The sequence below is a fragment of the Chaetodon auriga genome, chromosome 3, assembly GCF_051107435.1.
Source record: "Chaetodon auriga isolate fChaAug3 chromosome 3, fChaAug3.hap1, whole genome shotgun sequence".
Taxonomy (NCBI): domain Eukaryota; kingdom Metazoa; phylum Chordata; class Actinopteri; order Chaetodontiformes; family Chaetodontidae; genus Chaetodon; species Chaetodon auriga.
In genome coordinates, this window is record NC_135076.1 from 19188741 (window position 1) to 19207546 (window position 18806).

The 18806-nt window shown below is 43.5% G+C and overlaps 1 protein-coding gene across 1 annotated transcript in view; it reads left to right on the plus strand.

The window, feature by feature from the left end:
* The window catches only part of faf1 (Fas (TNFRSF6) associated factor 1), a 59496-nt gene extending 40690 nt beyond the window's left edge, over positions 1-18806 (plus strand). The window contains exons 14-19 of the mRNA XM_076727018.1: positions 1120-1256; positions 1382-1470; positions 5764-5844; positions 6361-6438; positions 10342-10557; positions 17639-18806. Coding sequence (XP_076583133.1) covers positions 1120-1256; positions 1382-1470; positions 5764-5844; positions 6361-6438; positions 10342-10557; positions 17639-17722 — 685 coding nt within the window. The 3' untranslated portion in view covers positions 17723-18806. The remainder of the gene's footprint in view (positions 1-1119; positions 1257-1381; positions 1471-5763; positions 5845-6360; positions 6439-10341; positions 10558-17638) is intronic.

The window sequence follows — 18806 nt, forward strand, 5'->3', positions numbered from 1 at the left end:
CCCTTAGTTTTCAGATAGAAACCAAAGCAGGTTGGCTTGTGTTTGATGGGAGATTTAAGATCGGGTTACCCTTCAAGTTAGTGTCCATTGTTCCCTGGCCTTTCATTACAGGTTAGAGTTTCCCTGTGGGCTATTGTTATGGTCTGCGTAGGTCGAGGTCTGAACGGGGACAAATGTCAGGACAAAATGATCGGTAGGATTTAGGGTGCCCACGTTATTCGTTGTGAGATGCGGGTCACTCAAAGTTTAACATTTTGAAAAGTTTAGGTGAGTCATATTCCTGACACATCTTAAATTTCAGTCCTGCTTTGCGCTCAGGTGCTGTACCTTTCTAAATTCTCACTGGTCTTTCAGTGCGGCATTCGTATTTTCAGCATGTACTGGTACGAGTATTACTTTAAAAAGTACCACAGTGAGCTCAAGTACTCAGTTGCACAGTTTGAGAATTCTGCAAGTAGCTCCCTCAGCTTTGGCCTCATGTTTTAATGAGTTACACCTCCTCTCAGACAGCATACCTTCCATCTAGCTTCTTCCTCTGACCCGCTGTCCCTCCATCCATTCCATTACTTCTCTATTTTACCAGCCAGTTATTAAAGTAGATCTTATTAAAAGGCGGGAGAAAAGCTAATCTATATTTGCATTCAGTCTATAGCAATTCATTAATATTATGACATTTACAGGGAGCTTGGCGGGGCCCCAGCTGCCTGCTACCCTTTTCCCTCTCTGAAATGTTAATTTAAAAAGTTCTGTCTTTGTAATGGAATAAGAAATCCTCTCTTGCCCTATCAATTCTGGGTGTCTGGTGAGGAATACTAATTCATATGTGGTTCCAATTGAGATAGCATGTCGCTCTGATGGAATAAGAAAATGCAGAATTGGTTTTAAAGTCCTTAATGCCACGAGTTGTGTGTATTTCTCTTTTCTGCAGCAGTGGAAAAGCTGCAATATACGCCTCAATTTCCATATTGTGTAAAGATGTTTTTGTGTGTACTTATGTACATGCGTGCGCAAGTGTGTGATTGCTTTATGGTCTATGTATTGTTTTTGTAATTACAGGCTCATGGTATGCGTTCAGTTTCAAGAAAAATAATCAGTTGGGGCCATTTCTTTGTCTTCCAGACTACTCACCATGTGTACGAGGCACTTTGGCAGCGTGGTGACACAGACTATACGGACATACAAGACAGACCAGTTCCCCCTGCTGCTTATAGTCATGGGCAAACGCACATCCAATGAGGTCCTAAATGTTATTCAAGGTAATTACGCCATTATTGATAGTATGATAAGTATGTATCTGTCATGTAAAAACAGATTAAATTACACGCTGTAGATCAGGATTTTTCTTACATTTTTGTCTGTTTGTTTGTTTTTTAATCTTCAGGCAATACAACAGTGGATGAGCTGATGATGAGGTTAATGGGAGCAATGGAGATCTTTACAGCACAACAACAAGAGGACATCAAAGATGAGGTAAGGTTTGAGTATTATCAGGAGGCAGCTATCAACCGCTGATTCTTAAACACGAAGAAAATACTTTGGAGCATTTAGAAAAATATCTCCTTATGGCTTATCTCGATGGAGCGTCTTTCCTTTTTAATGAAAGAATCTGCTTTTTTGCATATTGGTGACATCAGTGGTAGGGAGAGGTAACGTTGACATGTTTTCATGTAAGACAGTATGACATCCACACAGGAAACACTGCTCATCCCTCTTAATATCCCAACCAAACACTCTGTCACCAGTGTCGATATCACTTTAAAGGGTTGCAGTTGCAGAATTTCATAATGATAAAATAACATGTGCTGCTCCTTTTATCGCCTGTGGCCATGCTGCTGTCAGGGTTGGTGTCCTCTCTGTATTTGGGTCTGTTAACCACACTTTAATTTTATCCGGGGGTCTATGTCAGATTGGCCCAACTAACCCCAGGTTGGCTTTGTTTTGGACCTTTTAGGACCCCGAGAAACATTTCAGACCATCTTAACCTTAATTTCCTGGTTGTAGCCTATGGTTCTTGCCACATTCAAAGGCCCTAGTGGGACAGTTGAGCAATGCTTTAACGTCCTGCTTAAGAGGTAAATGGAAACATGCTGGGACAGATGAGACGGCATTGTTACACTGTGGCATACTTGTAATGACAAGCAGAGAATGCTTAACCATTTCACCTCATTCCCCTTTAGTTCTAGTTTAATGTGCCTACTACAGGCATTTAAATAGGCACAGGGCTCAGACTCGTCTCCCATTCAGTGCAGTGTGTAGGTACCACTGTGCTGCTCTCTGTCTGTCGACTACCTCTTTGAGCCCAATAGAAAGTGGACAAACACCATTGAGGGATACAAGACAGTGAGGGAACAGTGCTGGTAGCCTTTGATGTCATGGACAGGAGTCTGGGACAGTACGACAGGGAGTCAAAGACTTTCACCTGACCCTCTTAACCACTTACTGACATGTTTACTCAGTGACATCAAACAGGAGAGTGAAGGACACACTGTGTTTTTGCCCAGACAGGTTTTCAGGCAGCAGTAATCCTCCCAAGTTTTCTTTTTCTTTTTCATTGTTGTGATTATTGTCAGAGGTTTGGGAATTAGCAACTAAAGTCACTTGTTAATGTAATAATATAAACATTCCTGTAGAATAAGACCCTGTTCTCGTTCCCATGTATCTCACACGCACAGGTGTTTCGGCCTGTGAGTCAGCTGGGAAATCCTTTGTTGGAGTCTCATTTATTTCCACATTTTTCTCTCCTACATTGTCGTGCCTCCTTTTTGACTACTGTATCTATAAATGACAGATGTCACATCATATTTCACCGTTAAACAGTCAGTCAAGCAAACAGCTTCTCTAACAATGCTAATGTGGATAGTCACAGCATTTCCAGTTGTGGGAACCGTGGTTAAGGAATGAATCTTGTCACACACACACACACACACACACACACACACGCACACACACCCTGAGGGTTAGACTTCCTCATGGGGGTCACTGAGTTTTGAGTGACAGCTGTTCCCTTTGTGTTGTAATTATTGCTACAATGCCCTGTCTTCAGTTTGGTTTGTCTCTCTTGTCAGACATCAAATAATCATTAATGACAAGAAGCAACAACAGGTATTCAGAGTATGTGCTTGTGTCGGATCAGACTGTGAATCTTACTGTTAAGTTCACACAAGGCTGGGCGTCATTTGAATTCTTTCAGCGTTACTGTCAAAGTAAGTACAGATGACAAAAGGATACTTTTGTTAATACTCAGTACAATGTCAGTTTCATAGATATAAGCATGTTTTTCTACAAAACCCAGTCTCCATTCAACAAAGTCCTCCAATATTAAATGTCATCTGAACACTAGCTGCCATACATTTGAATAAGGACCGAGTTGGTTACAGAATGACTACTTGGTACCAAAAGAAAAGTATTCCCATTCACAGCCCGGCACTATTCACTCTAAAGCGCTGAACTGGTTGACTACACACACTTGTGTTGTGTTGTGATCATATTATATAATATTTAAAAATGTTCAAAGCTATATTTTGTGATTTTAATATAGCAGCACACATGCTTCTTATGTCACCATCTTTACAGGAAACATTACATTTAGTGCTCAGTAGTTGGCTCACTGCTGCATAAAATAGTTTTGTTTTGAAAACGATTGTACATGTTTCGTTTCTTAGAGACTGATTTGGTTTTTCTTCTTGGAGAGCATCAGAGCATTTTTTTCTTTGTCTTTTTCATGCCATCTGCACAATTATTGTGTTTTATTGCTGCGTTATTATCACTTCTTTTATAATCATTGCAGCAACTGGCTTGAGATCTGTGTGAGAAATAAGAAATCAGATTTGCCACAGCATAAGAGTGCAGTAAAGCCGTTCTCAAACGATATTAAAGTGTGATAATTACTGAAACGCGGCCTGCCAGGAGGAAATAGCTTGTGAAAAAGTCACAAGAAGACAGCATAGAGAGTATAAGTGATGTTGAAAGCGTAATGTTCCAGTGTGATTATTCATGATCAGTACTAATAACCACAGGGTTTTAGTATATCCTGTATCTGACAGGATCTATCCCATCTCCAAGGTGAAGTCAAGCTTGACACGAGACTAATCCCATCTTCACTGTAGCAGCTCCGAGGCTTCTCTCTCTCTCTCTCTCTCTCTCTCTCTTCCTTCCCTCTTTCTTTCCATTTTTTCTTCTCTTTCCCACCTCACCTTTCCAAAGACAAACTCAGACACAAGCGCAGACATCCACTCAATCCAGACATTCCTCTCTGTCAGTCACTTTCGTGTCTGTCTGGAAACGGAGCAGCTGAACATCCACATCGCGCCTTCAACCAACCCTGCTGACTCGCCAGTCATTCCTATGGTTGTCTGTGTTTTAGCTTAGTCGTTAGTAACCGACTGACAACTCAGCGCGAGGCTTTGTGGTCTGCGTCGCGGCCCATTTTCAGGTCAGGTTATTCCAAATGCACTTCATGTGAAGAGCAGCCAAAACTAACCAAAGTTTCACTCATCAAACATGCACATATTTTGGTAGTGGAGCAAACTGAAGCAGCCTGGGGAAACATAGCCCACCATCAGGGAAGCGTGAGAGGTCCACAGGCAGGACCAGAGGCGAGGTTTAGTCCTGGACCTTGTTGCTGTGATGTGACAGTGAGCCACACTGCTGCCAAAAAACAAGTGATTAAATGTAAAATTTGTCGCAATTAAAGTAGCTTTAAGCCACTTGGATCCAAAATGAAATGGTAAATAAAAAAAAATAGCTCTTTGTAACACTTTGCCTTATTTGCTATGTGAGCAAACATGAAATGTGTGACAGCCTGCATTTCTGACTTCAAGTTTATTAGCGCCACTATAAGACAGCACATCCAGCCAACTTGATGAGTAGCCAAGATATAGCTGTGGAAAATCTGTTTCTCCTTCCCTTCAAAGATGAGGTCTTTAAAATCACACTGCGTTCGAGCAGATACGCGAAAGATTAGCGTTTGGTGCCTCTCGTGCACATGAGGTCATTCAAAGCAGATGATGCATTTGAAAGCATATTACCGCAGTACAAGATGGGTATCAAACACGAGCTAATGTGCGACTTGTTTGCGTGACTCAGGGCCAGTCTATTGAAGGTAGCCACTTTTGATGCTTTTGTCCCACTCTGCCATTCTTTTACAGTTTCCTTTCAATGTTCATCTATTATGTGGGCCAAAAGCACAAATGTATCCTTTGCATTTTCTGATTGAATACAACAATACACACTGTGCTTTTGCTTTGCCACTGCTTAGCTGCGCAGTAGCCCTCTGATCATCACAATAAGCTTACTTTGCCATATCCGGCCTGGCACACAGCGTGGGCCTTCAGAAAATAGAAAACTAATGGCTGTGCACTGTTAACACAATGGACTCTCGTATTTAGTCCCAGTCTTTATAAAACACTTTGTAGCCACAGCAGGTAGAAAGAGAAGGCCCGCTCGTCCCCTTCCCTCTGTACAAACAGGAAGAGAGAGGCGACGTGAATGAAAGAGAAAGGGACGGTGAAACTGAGATGAGGAAACATAAAAGAGGCTCGGGGTCTAGTAAATGACAGCCCGGTCACAATGAATTCCCCTCTGGTGCAACTCTTTCATACCTGGTGTTTGTACGTAACCACACTTGACATGCTGCATTTTCTTTTCCTTGGTTCTCTCTGGCTCCCGCACCCGGCACCTCAGCTTAGATGTTTTGTCCTTGTGTGTCCCTTATTATGTCGTTAGTTAATGGGCCCCACTTTCTTTCTCCCACTCTCTCCCCAGGACGAGCGCGAGGCAAGAGAGACAGTGAAGAGAGAACAGGACGAGGCTTACCGTCTGTCTTTAGAGGCTGACCGTAAAAAGGTATTTTCAAAATAAATCAAGTTGTCTGCTTGAATTAGTGCGCTCTGAGTTCGTTCACTCGTCAGCACATGTGATTTTTGGGTTTTGCTATGATTTTCTGTCACCTCCAGTTTCTTGAGCTAACTTGAGTTGCTCATTAAACAGTACTTTTCACTACAGTAGCTGCTGTCGTTGTAGGATTTAATGCTATTGAGTGCATTTTAATGACAAACAGTGACCCAAGGGCAGAAGCAATTACTCATTAATTAATTAGTCAATTGACAGAAGATTGTTCTGCATTTGTCTTGATAATTGATTAATTTAAGTTTTTCATCAAGTAAAAAACAATCACTCCTTTTCCTTTCAGATATGAGGAGTTGCTGCTTTTCTCAGAGTTTGTGTCATGTCATTATCTTGTATTTGATTTACAGACTTGAGCGTCTAAAAGCTGCTTGGAAACACAGTAACAGTCCTCAGCCTTGCACCTCATGTGGCATTTTGATTTTGTTTCTGCTGTTGCTTTTCTTTCCTTTCCAGAGAGAAGCCCAAGAGAGAGAAGAGGCCGAGCAGGTTCGCCTGGAACAGATGAGAAAGGAGCAGGAGGAGGAGAAGGAGGTGAGAATAAACAGCCATACACACACGCCACACTCACATTATGCAAATGACCTAAATTAATATTCCAACTTCATCAGTGCGAGGCTGAGCAGTGATATGTTTTGCCAGCATACAGTGATTGTGCTGACGATTTTTATCCGTCTCGCTCTCACTTCACAATAATGAGTCAATTAGATTGCGGTTTTGGTGAAGCCTGCCAGTCAGTGAAGCGTGTGCTGTGTGGGTGAACAGGCATACGGCCATTTCAGAAGAGCGAAATATCCTAATTACAGCGAGGCCCATCCCTGCCAATGTCACCTTACATACACACAGTTATTGTTCTTTTTAACTCCTTTACGTGGGTATAGCACACAGCTTCATATTGAAACGCAGGTGAACAAAAGACTGAGGCAATTCATGTACACAGGCTTGTGCACAAACACACACACAACCTAAGCAAACACACACATTCATTTGAAAACAATTATTGTATGTGAAGAGGGGCCAGACACACACACACACACACACACACAGGCTGTCACGCATGCAGGAAAACAATAATTGTCTTTGAGGATGGCACCAATGTTGTAATACAGTCTATAGTAATACAGTGTAGTCCCTGCTGATTGTTGTTTACTCAACAGCAGAGAGCCTGGAGGCACTGAGCGGTATTGGGTGACCCGGCTCGCTCAGGTGATTTGTCACTTAAGTCAAACAGACAACAACAAAAGAGTCCCAGGCCTGGCCTTCTTAATTATATCACTGTAGTCCACTAACCAAACTGTGTGTGCACGCTTGTGTGTTTTAAACAACAATGGCCACTATGGCCTTGTGTTTCCTACTTATGTCGGTTTTCTCGGGCCGTGCTCAGAGGTTTCCGTGGCGTCTCCTGTGCTAACATACTGCTGTTGTACTCCACTGAAGACATTCATAAATATGAGAGAACAGCAGCTGCTGGAGCCGGACTGTGGAAGTTTCTAAAACTGTGAAGCACGACCCAAAGTGGATCTAAAATTGGAAATGGGTGCCCTTTTCTTTTATCGTGACAAGACACCGCATTTTCCTCAGATGCACTGACAAACAGGCGGAATGAAAATCAGGAATTCACACTGGAGAATTTTCCAAATTCTTAATTTCATCAGTTATTCTGCCTATTGATTCTGTTATTGAGTGATGAGTTTTTGCATGTAAAAATAATACAAGCATGTTTTATGGGAAAAAAAACATATGTTCGTTTAAATACCAGTAACGTAAGAAGAATAACTGAAAATGTTAGTGTAGAGTAATTCACTAGCTTCTCGTAGCAGCTTGAATCAGACACATTTCTACATTTTCTACAAAAGATAATTGAAGAGAAATTCATATTTCAGTCTTGGTTAACGTTATTCTATTCAACTAGACAAGTTAACATTGGATTTTGCGTGGATGCTGCTCAGTCCTCTTCCTCCTGTCTGTCTTCTTAGGCACATGATTCTGTGAGCTGCTACAGTATGCTTTGTTTCGCGTTTTTAATGTTTTTTGTGCATGTGGTTTGAATCGCTGTAATGCTGCTATCCTTTGAAAACAAGATTTCAGATCTCAGCGGCACTCACCTGGTTAAATAAAGGTTTAATAATAATAGATAAAGTGATATTGGGCCAGCCCAGTTTCTACATTGGGGAGGCAAGATTTTGTTGTTTTACTCTTCCATAAATGAATATTTTGCTATCATAAAACTGCAGTGTTGTTGCACTTTAACTCCTCGACCTGAGAGGGTGAAGTGCCATGTCAGCTGTTTTTAATCTTTTTTTGTTTTTGTTGCATGCAGTTTTCAGTTGAGTCTTATGAGGTGCCACTGTGTGTGACAGAAACTGCAGACACAACCAAAACAGCATTTGCCACCAGAGAGCGAACAATGCTAGAGGGAATGCATTCTCTGTGATTTTGTGCCTTTGTGCACAGAAGAGTTGGTGAATTGGAGTGGTGGGGGGTTGCAGTGCGGATGTGTTTCATGTGCATGTGTAGGCTGACATTACTATTTACCTCTCAGGGGGTCTTAGCATACAGTTGTGCGGCACCTGTCATCTGTTTGCTTTCTGCGGTTAGCCGAGCGGAGCTGAGAGGCAGATAAATGGACGGATAGATGCTTCAGATTATTTGTGTGGAGCTGCCCGGGCCCGAGGCTCGACTAGACGTGTGTCCTGTGGTTTCTTTAGGGACGCTGCCTCTCACTTGTGTGGGTGTTTATGCTTGTGTCTGTGGTTGACTGTCTGTATGTCCACCACCACACACACACACACACATGCACGCCTTTCTGTTATTTGTGTATGTGGAAGTTAGTCCCCGGGGGCCCCTTTAACTCAGTCAGCATCAGCTCTTTTACCTGAGGGAGCTGATGGTGGAGCGGCACGCGTGCTACCCTGCCCACCCAACACCAGAAGCTGCTAATGAGCTACTGTTGTACACTCTTATGAAATATAATTGCATTATGGTGTGTAAATAAAGCCGGGGCGTGTTGTCACAGCATATGCTCCCCGGCTGGCCAAACAGGAACAACAAGCCGGGGGAGGAGGAGGTGAGGGGGCAGGAGCAGAAAGACGAGGAAGGCTCCAGGGAGCGGCTGAAGTGCAGTTTTTGGAGAGCAGGAGACCTGATTAGCTTTGCTGTGGAAGATGATGCTTATTTCGATGGTTGTCTTTCTGTTGTCTAACCAGATTTAGAGTCTATGAAATAAGCTCTCAGCTCTGATGAAACAAGACTTTAAACGATCTGTGGTGGACACTGAGGTTTTCAACAGGTACAATATCAGATAACAGTCTGAGCACCAGCAAGAAAGCATGAAGCACCAGGAATCCAGTTAGCTGTTTTTCACCTACTGAAATGCTACTTGGCAACCTTCTGAGCTCCACCATGCTTTAGGGAACAGGGTGAGACACAGGGCAACTAATTTAATAACGTTCTCAGGACAAGAAGACCATTTAATTAATGTCAGGCAACAGCACTGCAATCAACTTCTTGGCTTGTCTTTCATACTTGTTTGGATAGTGTGTCGTCTTCCTCACTGCCAGTGGTACTGTTGAATCTCTGCTTTGAATTTACTATAAGCAGGTAATAAAAGTTTCCCACAGTTTTTAGATCATCACCGAATTAATCTAATAACTTTTGTATTTTGGCTACCTGTCACAGTATTACTCTTGCTCACTCTACTGTCAACAGACTGTAAAATGAGTGAAACATAAAGAGACTTTGTAATGCTAATAGGCTCCAGTAATGACAGGTGCATCCCACGAGCACCTGTATGTAAACCTCTCTGCCTTCACACAACACTGTGAATCCCTAAGATATCTAGAAAAATTGTTTATGTTCACCTTTAGTCCTTCATTCCTTAAATTTTCCTTCTTTCATTGTCATGTATGCTCAGAAAAGAGCATGTGATAACACTTCATGTTAAGGTACACATATTCATTGTTCACGAGGCGCTTATTAGCATGCACATTAGTAGCATATTGGCTTATTAATACCTTATTCTGCATGACCATATTCTACAACTACTCAGCCAAGAGTTTCCCCTCAATAACCTCCTAATTACTCCGTATTGGTAGTAAGTAAGGACGTTGTTTTGCATGTGTAACAATCTTAATAGCCCTAACCCCCAATTAATAAGTGCTTATAATGACTAATAAAGAGCCAATATGTGTACCTTAATATAAAGTGTGTATAAAGCGAGTATGCATCAATTTGTGAGGTGAGGAAAAGCTGTGCAGCATGATCCCAAAACAGTCATGATTCTTATGTTACTTCTGTCCTCTACAAACAAGGAAATCCACCTTTAAACAGTGAGATAATAGAAATCTTGTCATGTCCCAAGTGATTAAGAGATGTGTCTGCACTTATCAGTGAGCTGCACTGACCAAAATACTGCATTTTCTCCTCTTCTCTTCGCAGGCAATCCGCTTGTCATTGGAGCAGGCCCTACCGCCAGAGCCCGACGAGGATTCAGGAGAGCAAATCAGCAAACTGCGAATCCGCACACCGAGTGGCGAGTTTCTGGAAAGGCGTTTCCTGGGCAGCTGTAAGCTCCAGGTCCTCTTCAACTTTGTGGCCTCGAAGGGATACCCCTTTGAAGAGTTCAAGCTCCTCACCACCTTCCCTCGTAGAAATGTGAGTGTTGTATCTCACTGTAATTAACCCTTTCTGTTTATGTTTGTCCAGTGAAAGTCTTCAAAGACCAACACATCTAAGCTGTTGAAGTGGGAAAGACTTTTGAATGGTCCAATCTCATTTCGAGCTGTCTTTTCATAACAGTTCTCTGCCCACACAAACAAGTGCTAAATTTGTCTCTACTGCAGAAGAGTAGCAGCAGGTTATGAAGGGTACTCGGCCACAGCTCACATCTCTGCTGGAGAGATCCACAGCTGTAATTAGCTTTTCCATTCGGGCCCGGGCTGAACCTCAGGCTGTCAGCACACAGCAGACAGGACAATAGTTAAGACAGTCTGCCGTGGACGATTGATGATTTAGTGTTTTCTTGCTTTTCATCATTCTTGTTTTCATCGTCTGTGCTGCGGCAGCTCTGGTGTATCACTGCTTTTGTTTACTCATACCTGTGATGGGGCAAGTTAAGCCAACTGTTTATCCATCCACCTGCGTGCATATATTATTCAGTGAATATTAATTAGTATCAGTCTGTCATGAATACAGTACACTGTGAGTGTGTTAGGATACAGTTGTCAGCACTAACAGTGGTATTCTCTATGGCTCTTCTGCTGACGCCCGGCAGCACTCAGTCAGCTACAACCAGTCATTAGAGGGCTTGGTCGCCGCGCTCTGTGGTAGCGAGCTAATGAGCACTGTTTTAACTACCAGTTTAATTAGCCGTGCTGCTGGAAACAAAAATGGGATTTCCATTAATCAAGAGCGGGGTGCATGTGGAGGGGTGGGTGGTGGTTGTATAGAGGTGTGTGTGTATGTGTGTGTGTGTGCGCGCGTGTGCGTACGTGCATGTGTGTGTGTAGGCTTGCCCAGGCAGTGTGCCACCGTAGTCTGTAGAGACCGCTGGGGCACAAACACCTCAAACTAACACACACATTAACACGTAGCTCACACTCTTCATTTCGTCACAATCACACACTTCAACACATGCACAAATATTTTCAAGCAAACACATGCCCCGCTCACAACTTTGTCACTTAAAGGATTCACAGTTGTCTCTTTATAATCAAGAGTAAACATGTGTTTGAGACAGAGATAAAGATGTGTCTGCATCGCAGATGAAATTCAGGCAAAAACAGGATGGGAGGATTAGAGGGGTAGAGAAGCGAGAAGAGGATGGTGACTGCAGAACTAGTGGAAAAGAGAACAGAGAAGACAAAAGCCTAAACAAAGAAAAGATTTAATCAGAGAAACAGTCTGAAAGAGAGAAGGATAGACAAGACAAGTGGAGAAGATATTAAAAAGAAGAAGATGGGAGATAATTCCAGAAAACAGAAAGGCGAGAGATTTGGGGAAAGAGAGGAGGGAAGCGGCTCAGTGGTAGTGCCAGTATGAGGCTGTGAACACAGGCCCCTGTCTAATCCTGCAGCTCTGTGTTGTAATTAAATGAGAGGGAGCATAGAAAGCCTCCATCCCGTCCAGACGCTCTCACTGTTGCTCTGCCAGGATCAGAGGATAGAGGATAGACCACTATTGCATTTGTAATACTGCACAACTGTTGAAACCTTCTTTCCCTTTTCTAGTTTTCAGCAGCTTTGTGCAGTGTCACTCTTTCTTTTGCTGTTTCCCTCCTCGTCAGCCTCCTTTATTTCACTTCCATTCAATTTGGCTGCAACACAAATGAGTGGATCTACTCAATCCAACCTGAGAAACTTAAGTGTCGAACATTTTTGGCTAAAACCGCACCATTATTGACCAGTAAAGGCGGCTGCAGTGTGAATCAATCATTTATTCCCATTTGTAAATCAAGCTTTGACAGTTTGAGCTAAAGCATCAGTCGGCTCAGATGCCTTTGATTCCTGATTTTTTTCCACCTTCCTGGAGCTTCGCGGGTAAGTGTCTATTAGTCTTCAATTTTTGGACCGAGTCTCTTCCTCAACATTTGGTATCAGTGGCTTATCTCTTCAGCACTACAGCAGGCCTTACACTGGCATCATTTGTACTAGGCTTAGCCGTGCTCAGGGAACTAACCCTGTCTCCGTTTCTATGACTGTCAGCGAGTTTGAGGAAGGAGGGGGAGACTTTTAGTGTTTCAGTTTTCAGCTTTTCATTCAAGAATTTCCTCCTTTCTCTTTGATACTTGTTGAGCGCAGACCACAGCTGAGAGGCCTGAGGTCTTCTTCCTTCAGCTCACGGTGGACATGTTTAGACTGCCGGTATAACAGTCGGCCGTCGGCTCTTCCTGCCCAGCTGCTCGTAGACACCCAAACACTATCAAACCGCCGTATTACTTTTCTGACTGTGATACTGTACTCTATTTCACCTTCTCCTAATCCTTCTTCCAGCTCCGTCGGTGAATTGGGCCGAATAATTCTTAGACAAAACCGGAGATGCAGAGAAAATAAACAGCGGCACAGAAGAAGCCGTGCGTTGTGCTGAAATAGATTTTACATCTGTTATGCTGCTGTGTTTTGTTTTTCTTGAGCTGCTATCTGAACGGTTCACAGGAAGAACTGCGGCGGTTTGTTTTAAAAGAAGTTTCACTCCAAGTTGCTTCCTCGGGACCGTTCTTATAATCTCCACATAACTCGAAGCCAGCGCTTCACGGAGCTGAACGCGCGCACGCGGTTACATTCAGCGTTACTTAACTCTGACGTTTTTTTAAGCTTCGCTCTTCAGAGTTTGACACTGGACGCTTGTTTCCACGTTCATCTGCTGAAGGGGGAAGTTTGTCTTAAATCTCCAACGCGCAAATGGACAGGCTGATTTTACGACCTCACGCACACACACGGTTCAGTATCCAACCTGGACAAATGTGATGTGGGAACAGGAAACCTCCTCTACACGTACTTTTAAACTCCTTTTTTTATCACAGCATGAACAATATTTGCTAATTTGTAGATTCTAGATTCTTCATGGAGGGTGAAGGAGTATATTTTAACCAGGTAATTGAACATTTCTGTCACAGATGATCATTCAAAGCAGGGTATTTTTACACGTCTTATGTCATGTCTTCAGGGAGTGTGTTTTACTCTCAGGACCTCAGCCCCCTCCTCACCTTCAGCCCTGTCCTTCTCCTCTTCCTCCCAGCTTTCCCTCCCTCCGTCTCCCTTTTCCCTCCTCTTTCCTTGTCCTCCTGCCTCTCTGCCTCCCTGCTCACACAGTCCCGGTCTCTTGCAGTGATACTTTTGTTTTGCTCTCCAGCCTTTGTATCCTTCTCCGTGTGACTTCTCACTTCTTTCCCCCCAAAATCGAATTCTTTTTTGCCTTAAAAAAAAAAAAAAAGTACCCCTTTAAATGTAGTTTTTAAGCATAAACTAGCCTGTCTTTATTTTCTCTCACTTTGCTGGCTCTCTCCTTTTCTCCCCTTCCCTGTTTTTTTTTTTTTCTGTTTTCCCCCTCAGTCCTACCCCCCGTTCAGCCTGTGCGGCGCTTTTCTCCCTTTGAAGTGCCGTATTCTGGTCTGTTCTTTTCTGTTCACGCCCCAGCGCTACGTGCTGTCAACGCTCCTGGCAGCAGATAATGATCTCCCACTGCTTTTGTAATTGGCCAAATAAACACTTGACAACACTAGTTTAAAACAGACAAGTTATTTGGTTTTAATTAACATAGTAGGGCCTGTAATGGCTTCATTAAAAATGCGTTATTTCAGCTGCACGTTTGATTATGTTGGAAGCGGACATCTTGAGGGCCTGTGTTTATTTTCCCTTTCTTTTCTTTCACGGCTGAGCGTTGCTTAGTGTCGCCTCCTCTGTTATCAGTGTGTTTTATTCATTTGAATCAAGTCATTTACATTGTGGTATTTATTTTAAACTTCACATTAAGTGCTAATTAGGTGGTTTTAACCGTTAAAATCTGCTGTTTGATAATGCCAAATACACGGGGGTTGATATTAGCTGATTATTTTATGTCACACAATTTTTTTCATAGCAAAATAAAGACAAAATATCAAAGATTGCCGAGAAGCACCATCTGTCTTTTTAATTGGTTCCAGTTTTAAAATTAGGCGTTTTAATGCCGAGCTTCCAGATCTTTAGATTTTGCTTCAGGCAGGCAGAGTTCAACTCAGTTTTTATTCTGTTAATTTGTGTGTTTTTAATTAACAGCCAGAAAAGCCCTTTTTCCCCCCACAAAAGGAATTTAGTCATACGAAAATCTTTTGAAACTAATTTCATCTTTTAAAGCAGTCAGACAGTTCCCTACTTCGGCTGATTGATTTGATCTATATTGGTCCATGAAAATTATATTGACTCAAGGTTAAAAACAAACTGCAAAGCAGAGAGCTAGGTTTTGTCTGTCTTATCTATGTATGTATGTATGTATGTATGTATGCATGGCTGTGTCGGCACAGAAGGAGAGAATATGGCTTAGGCAGAGCAGAGGAAAAACAACAGCTTTGTTTGTTGACAGATGCCTCCATGCTTATGGTCTGTTAATTGGATAACAATGTAAACAATCACCGATGGCGCCCGTCTCCTGTGTCAGTGTGGCATCTTGTTTCCCTACTTTCTTTTTCAGAGTCAGATGCTGCTCTCCCCCTTTCATCTCTCCCTGGTGCACCACGAGCACCAGCTCTCATCCCGCATTCACTACGAGCGCACGCATCCACACACACACACACTTGTATCTAGTCTGCAGACACACGTCTATACACACACACACACACACACACACACACACACACACACCTGCTCCACCTCAAAGCCTCATTTACTCCTACCTGACGCTGTGGTGTCATAACAGCCTGTCGGGTTCATTAGCATGGCAGCCATTTGCGACGCGCTGCTCCTGAGGTGGGAAAAGGAACGCAGCAGCCCTGTCGGTCCTTTTCTCCACCGTTGGGATGAAATATGTTTGCAGCAAACACACACACACACACTCATAAAGACACACACTGTTTTACCTCTCTTCGTGGCATCTCGCTCCCTGCTGTGCTATGAGGCAGCTGACTAGGTGAGGGCCAGGAGGTTGATGTGGCAGCCCCTCCCTGCCCGCACCGGGCTCCCCGGGACCCCGCTGACAAGTCAAGAGTCTAAATGACACGTTGAAATGAGGACAAGGAGATGAAAGACGTGGAGTCAAAGACTGCCGATGTGCACATGGTGTGACATTTCCAAACACCCATGGGAGATGGAGAGGTTGTCTGATGCGGATGTGTCCTCCTCGCCTTCCCCTCATTCGCTGCCTCTTCTTCTTCTTTTTCCTGTTTTCCGAGTCCTTGAACACCCTCTAGTTTTACAGATTTTCTTAGTGAACAAAATGCGTCGATTGTTTTAATTATTTTGAGTGTTTACTCATATCAATGCATTCCATCTCAACAGTTTTTCAGGAGCTAACACAGGCTCAGCGTTTATTACCACGAACTTCTGAGATTGTTCAAAGTAAAGACGAGAGTGGATTTCTTTAATTGTTCTTTAGAAGTTCGAAAATAAAAAAGTTAGAGGTCCTTCTTTGATTACAGAGATACTTCCGTTTATTAGGATTTGCACTTTTTAAAAGACTTGATTGAAGTTGTGCTTCAGTTCATGGTCAGAGTTCACGTTTCATTCATTATACAACAGCCTGTGTCGGCCCCGTCACTCCTGCCTGTTGTGAGGCCGACCTTTACCAGCGCTTGCTCGCCCTCCGACCTTCTACAGCAGGTACAGGGAGCTGGTTAATTATCCCACTGTGAGGTTAGAATAGGAGCCCTAATCAGAGGGGCTGACGCAGCAGTCATCAGATAAGCCCTGGACACATCTCGGTGTCACACCACCTCGCCCCTCCAGCCCAGGTGTTAGATTGGCCCGATGTAACACAACCCCTCCGGTGATTAGCTCACATAAGCTAAGAGGCTCGCGGTCGTGGTGGGTGTCAGAGAGAGAGTCAGATTGTCCTGTTTTAAAAAACATAGGTCAGGCCCCCTTCACGTCAGCTAACTCGATCAGCTCCGTTGTGGGTGGCACTGCATTATTCCTCAGCTTTTAGACAATGGCTGTTGTGCACAGATAAATGTTTCTCTCTCCTCCATCAGCTACGTTCCTGCTCGACCTTTATCGCTGAAATTAGTCATTATTAGCCATCAAAAACACACAAAGTTCTCCTGTCAATCCCAGCCGTGCACACACACACACACACACACACACACACACACACACACACACACACACACCGAAGAGCTTTTACAAAACACACACTCCCTCTCTCTCCTGTCCTGTAACCTTCATCAGTTTGTTCTGGATTGGAGCCTTTTTAAGAAAACAAACCTGATGGTCCTCTTAGGGAAACAAACCTCGAGCTGCTCAGATTACTGCCTAGATTTTTTTTTCTAAAACATGTTAGAATAATACACACCTTACACACTCTTCCACAAACACACACACACACACACACACACACACACACACATTCAGTGAACTACACTAAAGCTACACTGTTCTCCAGTCTGGATCGCAGGGCATGTACGGTGAGACAATCACCAGGAGGTTTCAGCGGTGCAGAATGACTGAGGCCTTGTCCACGCTAATGTGGATAAATCTGAAAATGCCATTGAACAGATATTATGGTTAAACTGGAGGTTTTAAAACATCGTTTCTGGTGTAGCCTTACGCCTCATCATTAAAGTTTTGTCTAGCAGTTTTGTTGCTAATACTGGTGTTTTCTCTCCACTTTGCTGAGCACTTTGGTTAAGCTCGCTTACGGTTTTGGGAAATGGCAGCCCAGTGTGGGTGGAAGGCCAAAACAGGAGTGCTGAAACAGTTTGTCAATTGATGGATTAGTCCATTGGCAGAAAATTGTATGCCAACAATTTTTTTTTTTTTTTTTTTCCCAAACACTTGCTCGTTCCAGATTTGCTGGTTCCATCTCCTCAAATGTGAGGATTTGCCACTTGTCTCCATTGTAAATGTATTATCTCTGTGGGATGTTGATTGAAGCAAGCAATCAGGTGTTCACTATTTTGTGACCCTTTATTCACTGAGTGATTTATCATTTAATTGAATAAACACACTCCAGATTAATCAGTAATCATTAATTGCAGGCCTGTCTTTGAACCAGCTGGTCATTTGTCTGACATATTCCCCCTGTTTTCCCCGACCTTGTCTCTTCTCAGATCACCCAGTTGGATCCAGGGTCAACTCTGCTGGAGGCCAAGCTGTTCCCACAGGAGACGCTCTTCCTGGAGGCTAAAGAATAGGAACTGGCCCTCTGATAGCTGAGAGGACCGACTGACTGACTGACTGATGAACTGGCTGGACACACACTAGTCACCGAGCATGGGCCCCCACCAGCTGGGCCTACAGTACACACACACACACACACACGCACACACACACCATCCTCTCAGACGTACATGAACACACTGGCATGCACATCCAGTGACACACAAGTGCAAGTAAGCTTCTCTGCCCTCGGCCTGGTCGTGGCACATGAATGCCAAGTGTACACGTGTTGCACAGAGGAGCAAAGACAGTATCACAAGCACACAGCCAAACATTGACCTCCCCCAAACCTCTCTCTCTCTCTCTCTCTCTCTCTCTCTCTCTCTCTCTCTCTCTCTCTTTCTCTCTCTCTCTCTCTCTCTCTCTCCCCCTCTCTCTCTCCCTCTCTCCCTCTCCCTCTCTCTCTCCCCCCCCCTTCTTCTCTCCCCCTCATGCACTTCACAACATCACGTTCCCAACTGCTGTGTCATGGTTTTCTCTCACAACACAAACACAACACCGTACGAAAACAGCGTTGAGAGACTGAGTGGACAAATCTTTGTCACAGGAGAATAAAAAGAAACAAAAAAAAAAAAACATGGACTCGTTCCCCTCGTTCCCACATTCAACACACCGAGGCTGCTTTTTTAAGACATGGGTTTTTGTGTTTGAAATCAAAAAAAATGCTAAAAAATGAAAAAAAAAAATAAAATAAAGAATAAACAGCAAGAGGAGATGGTGCCGGCCAGAGGCCCGGGCTGTCTCATCTCCACCTGTATTTACCCCCTGAACCTTCCCAGGCTCCACTCTCCACCCCTTCCCTGCCCCTCCCACCCCCTGCACCCCTCCGTCCGCCATCTGCCGCGGGGATGAGTCGTGACGGGACACTTGCAGCATCTGCAGTGCCCCTTCGGTCTGCGTGCCCCCTGGTTTTAACATCCACTGCTCCACAAGCCAACAGATTGCTCAGTTTTCAGTTCTTTTTTTTTTTTTTCTTTTTTTTTTCTCTTGATCCTTTTTAAGTTTGATGCTGTATTAGTTTTAGTTTGATATACATTATATAAAATATATGAATATGAA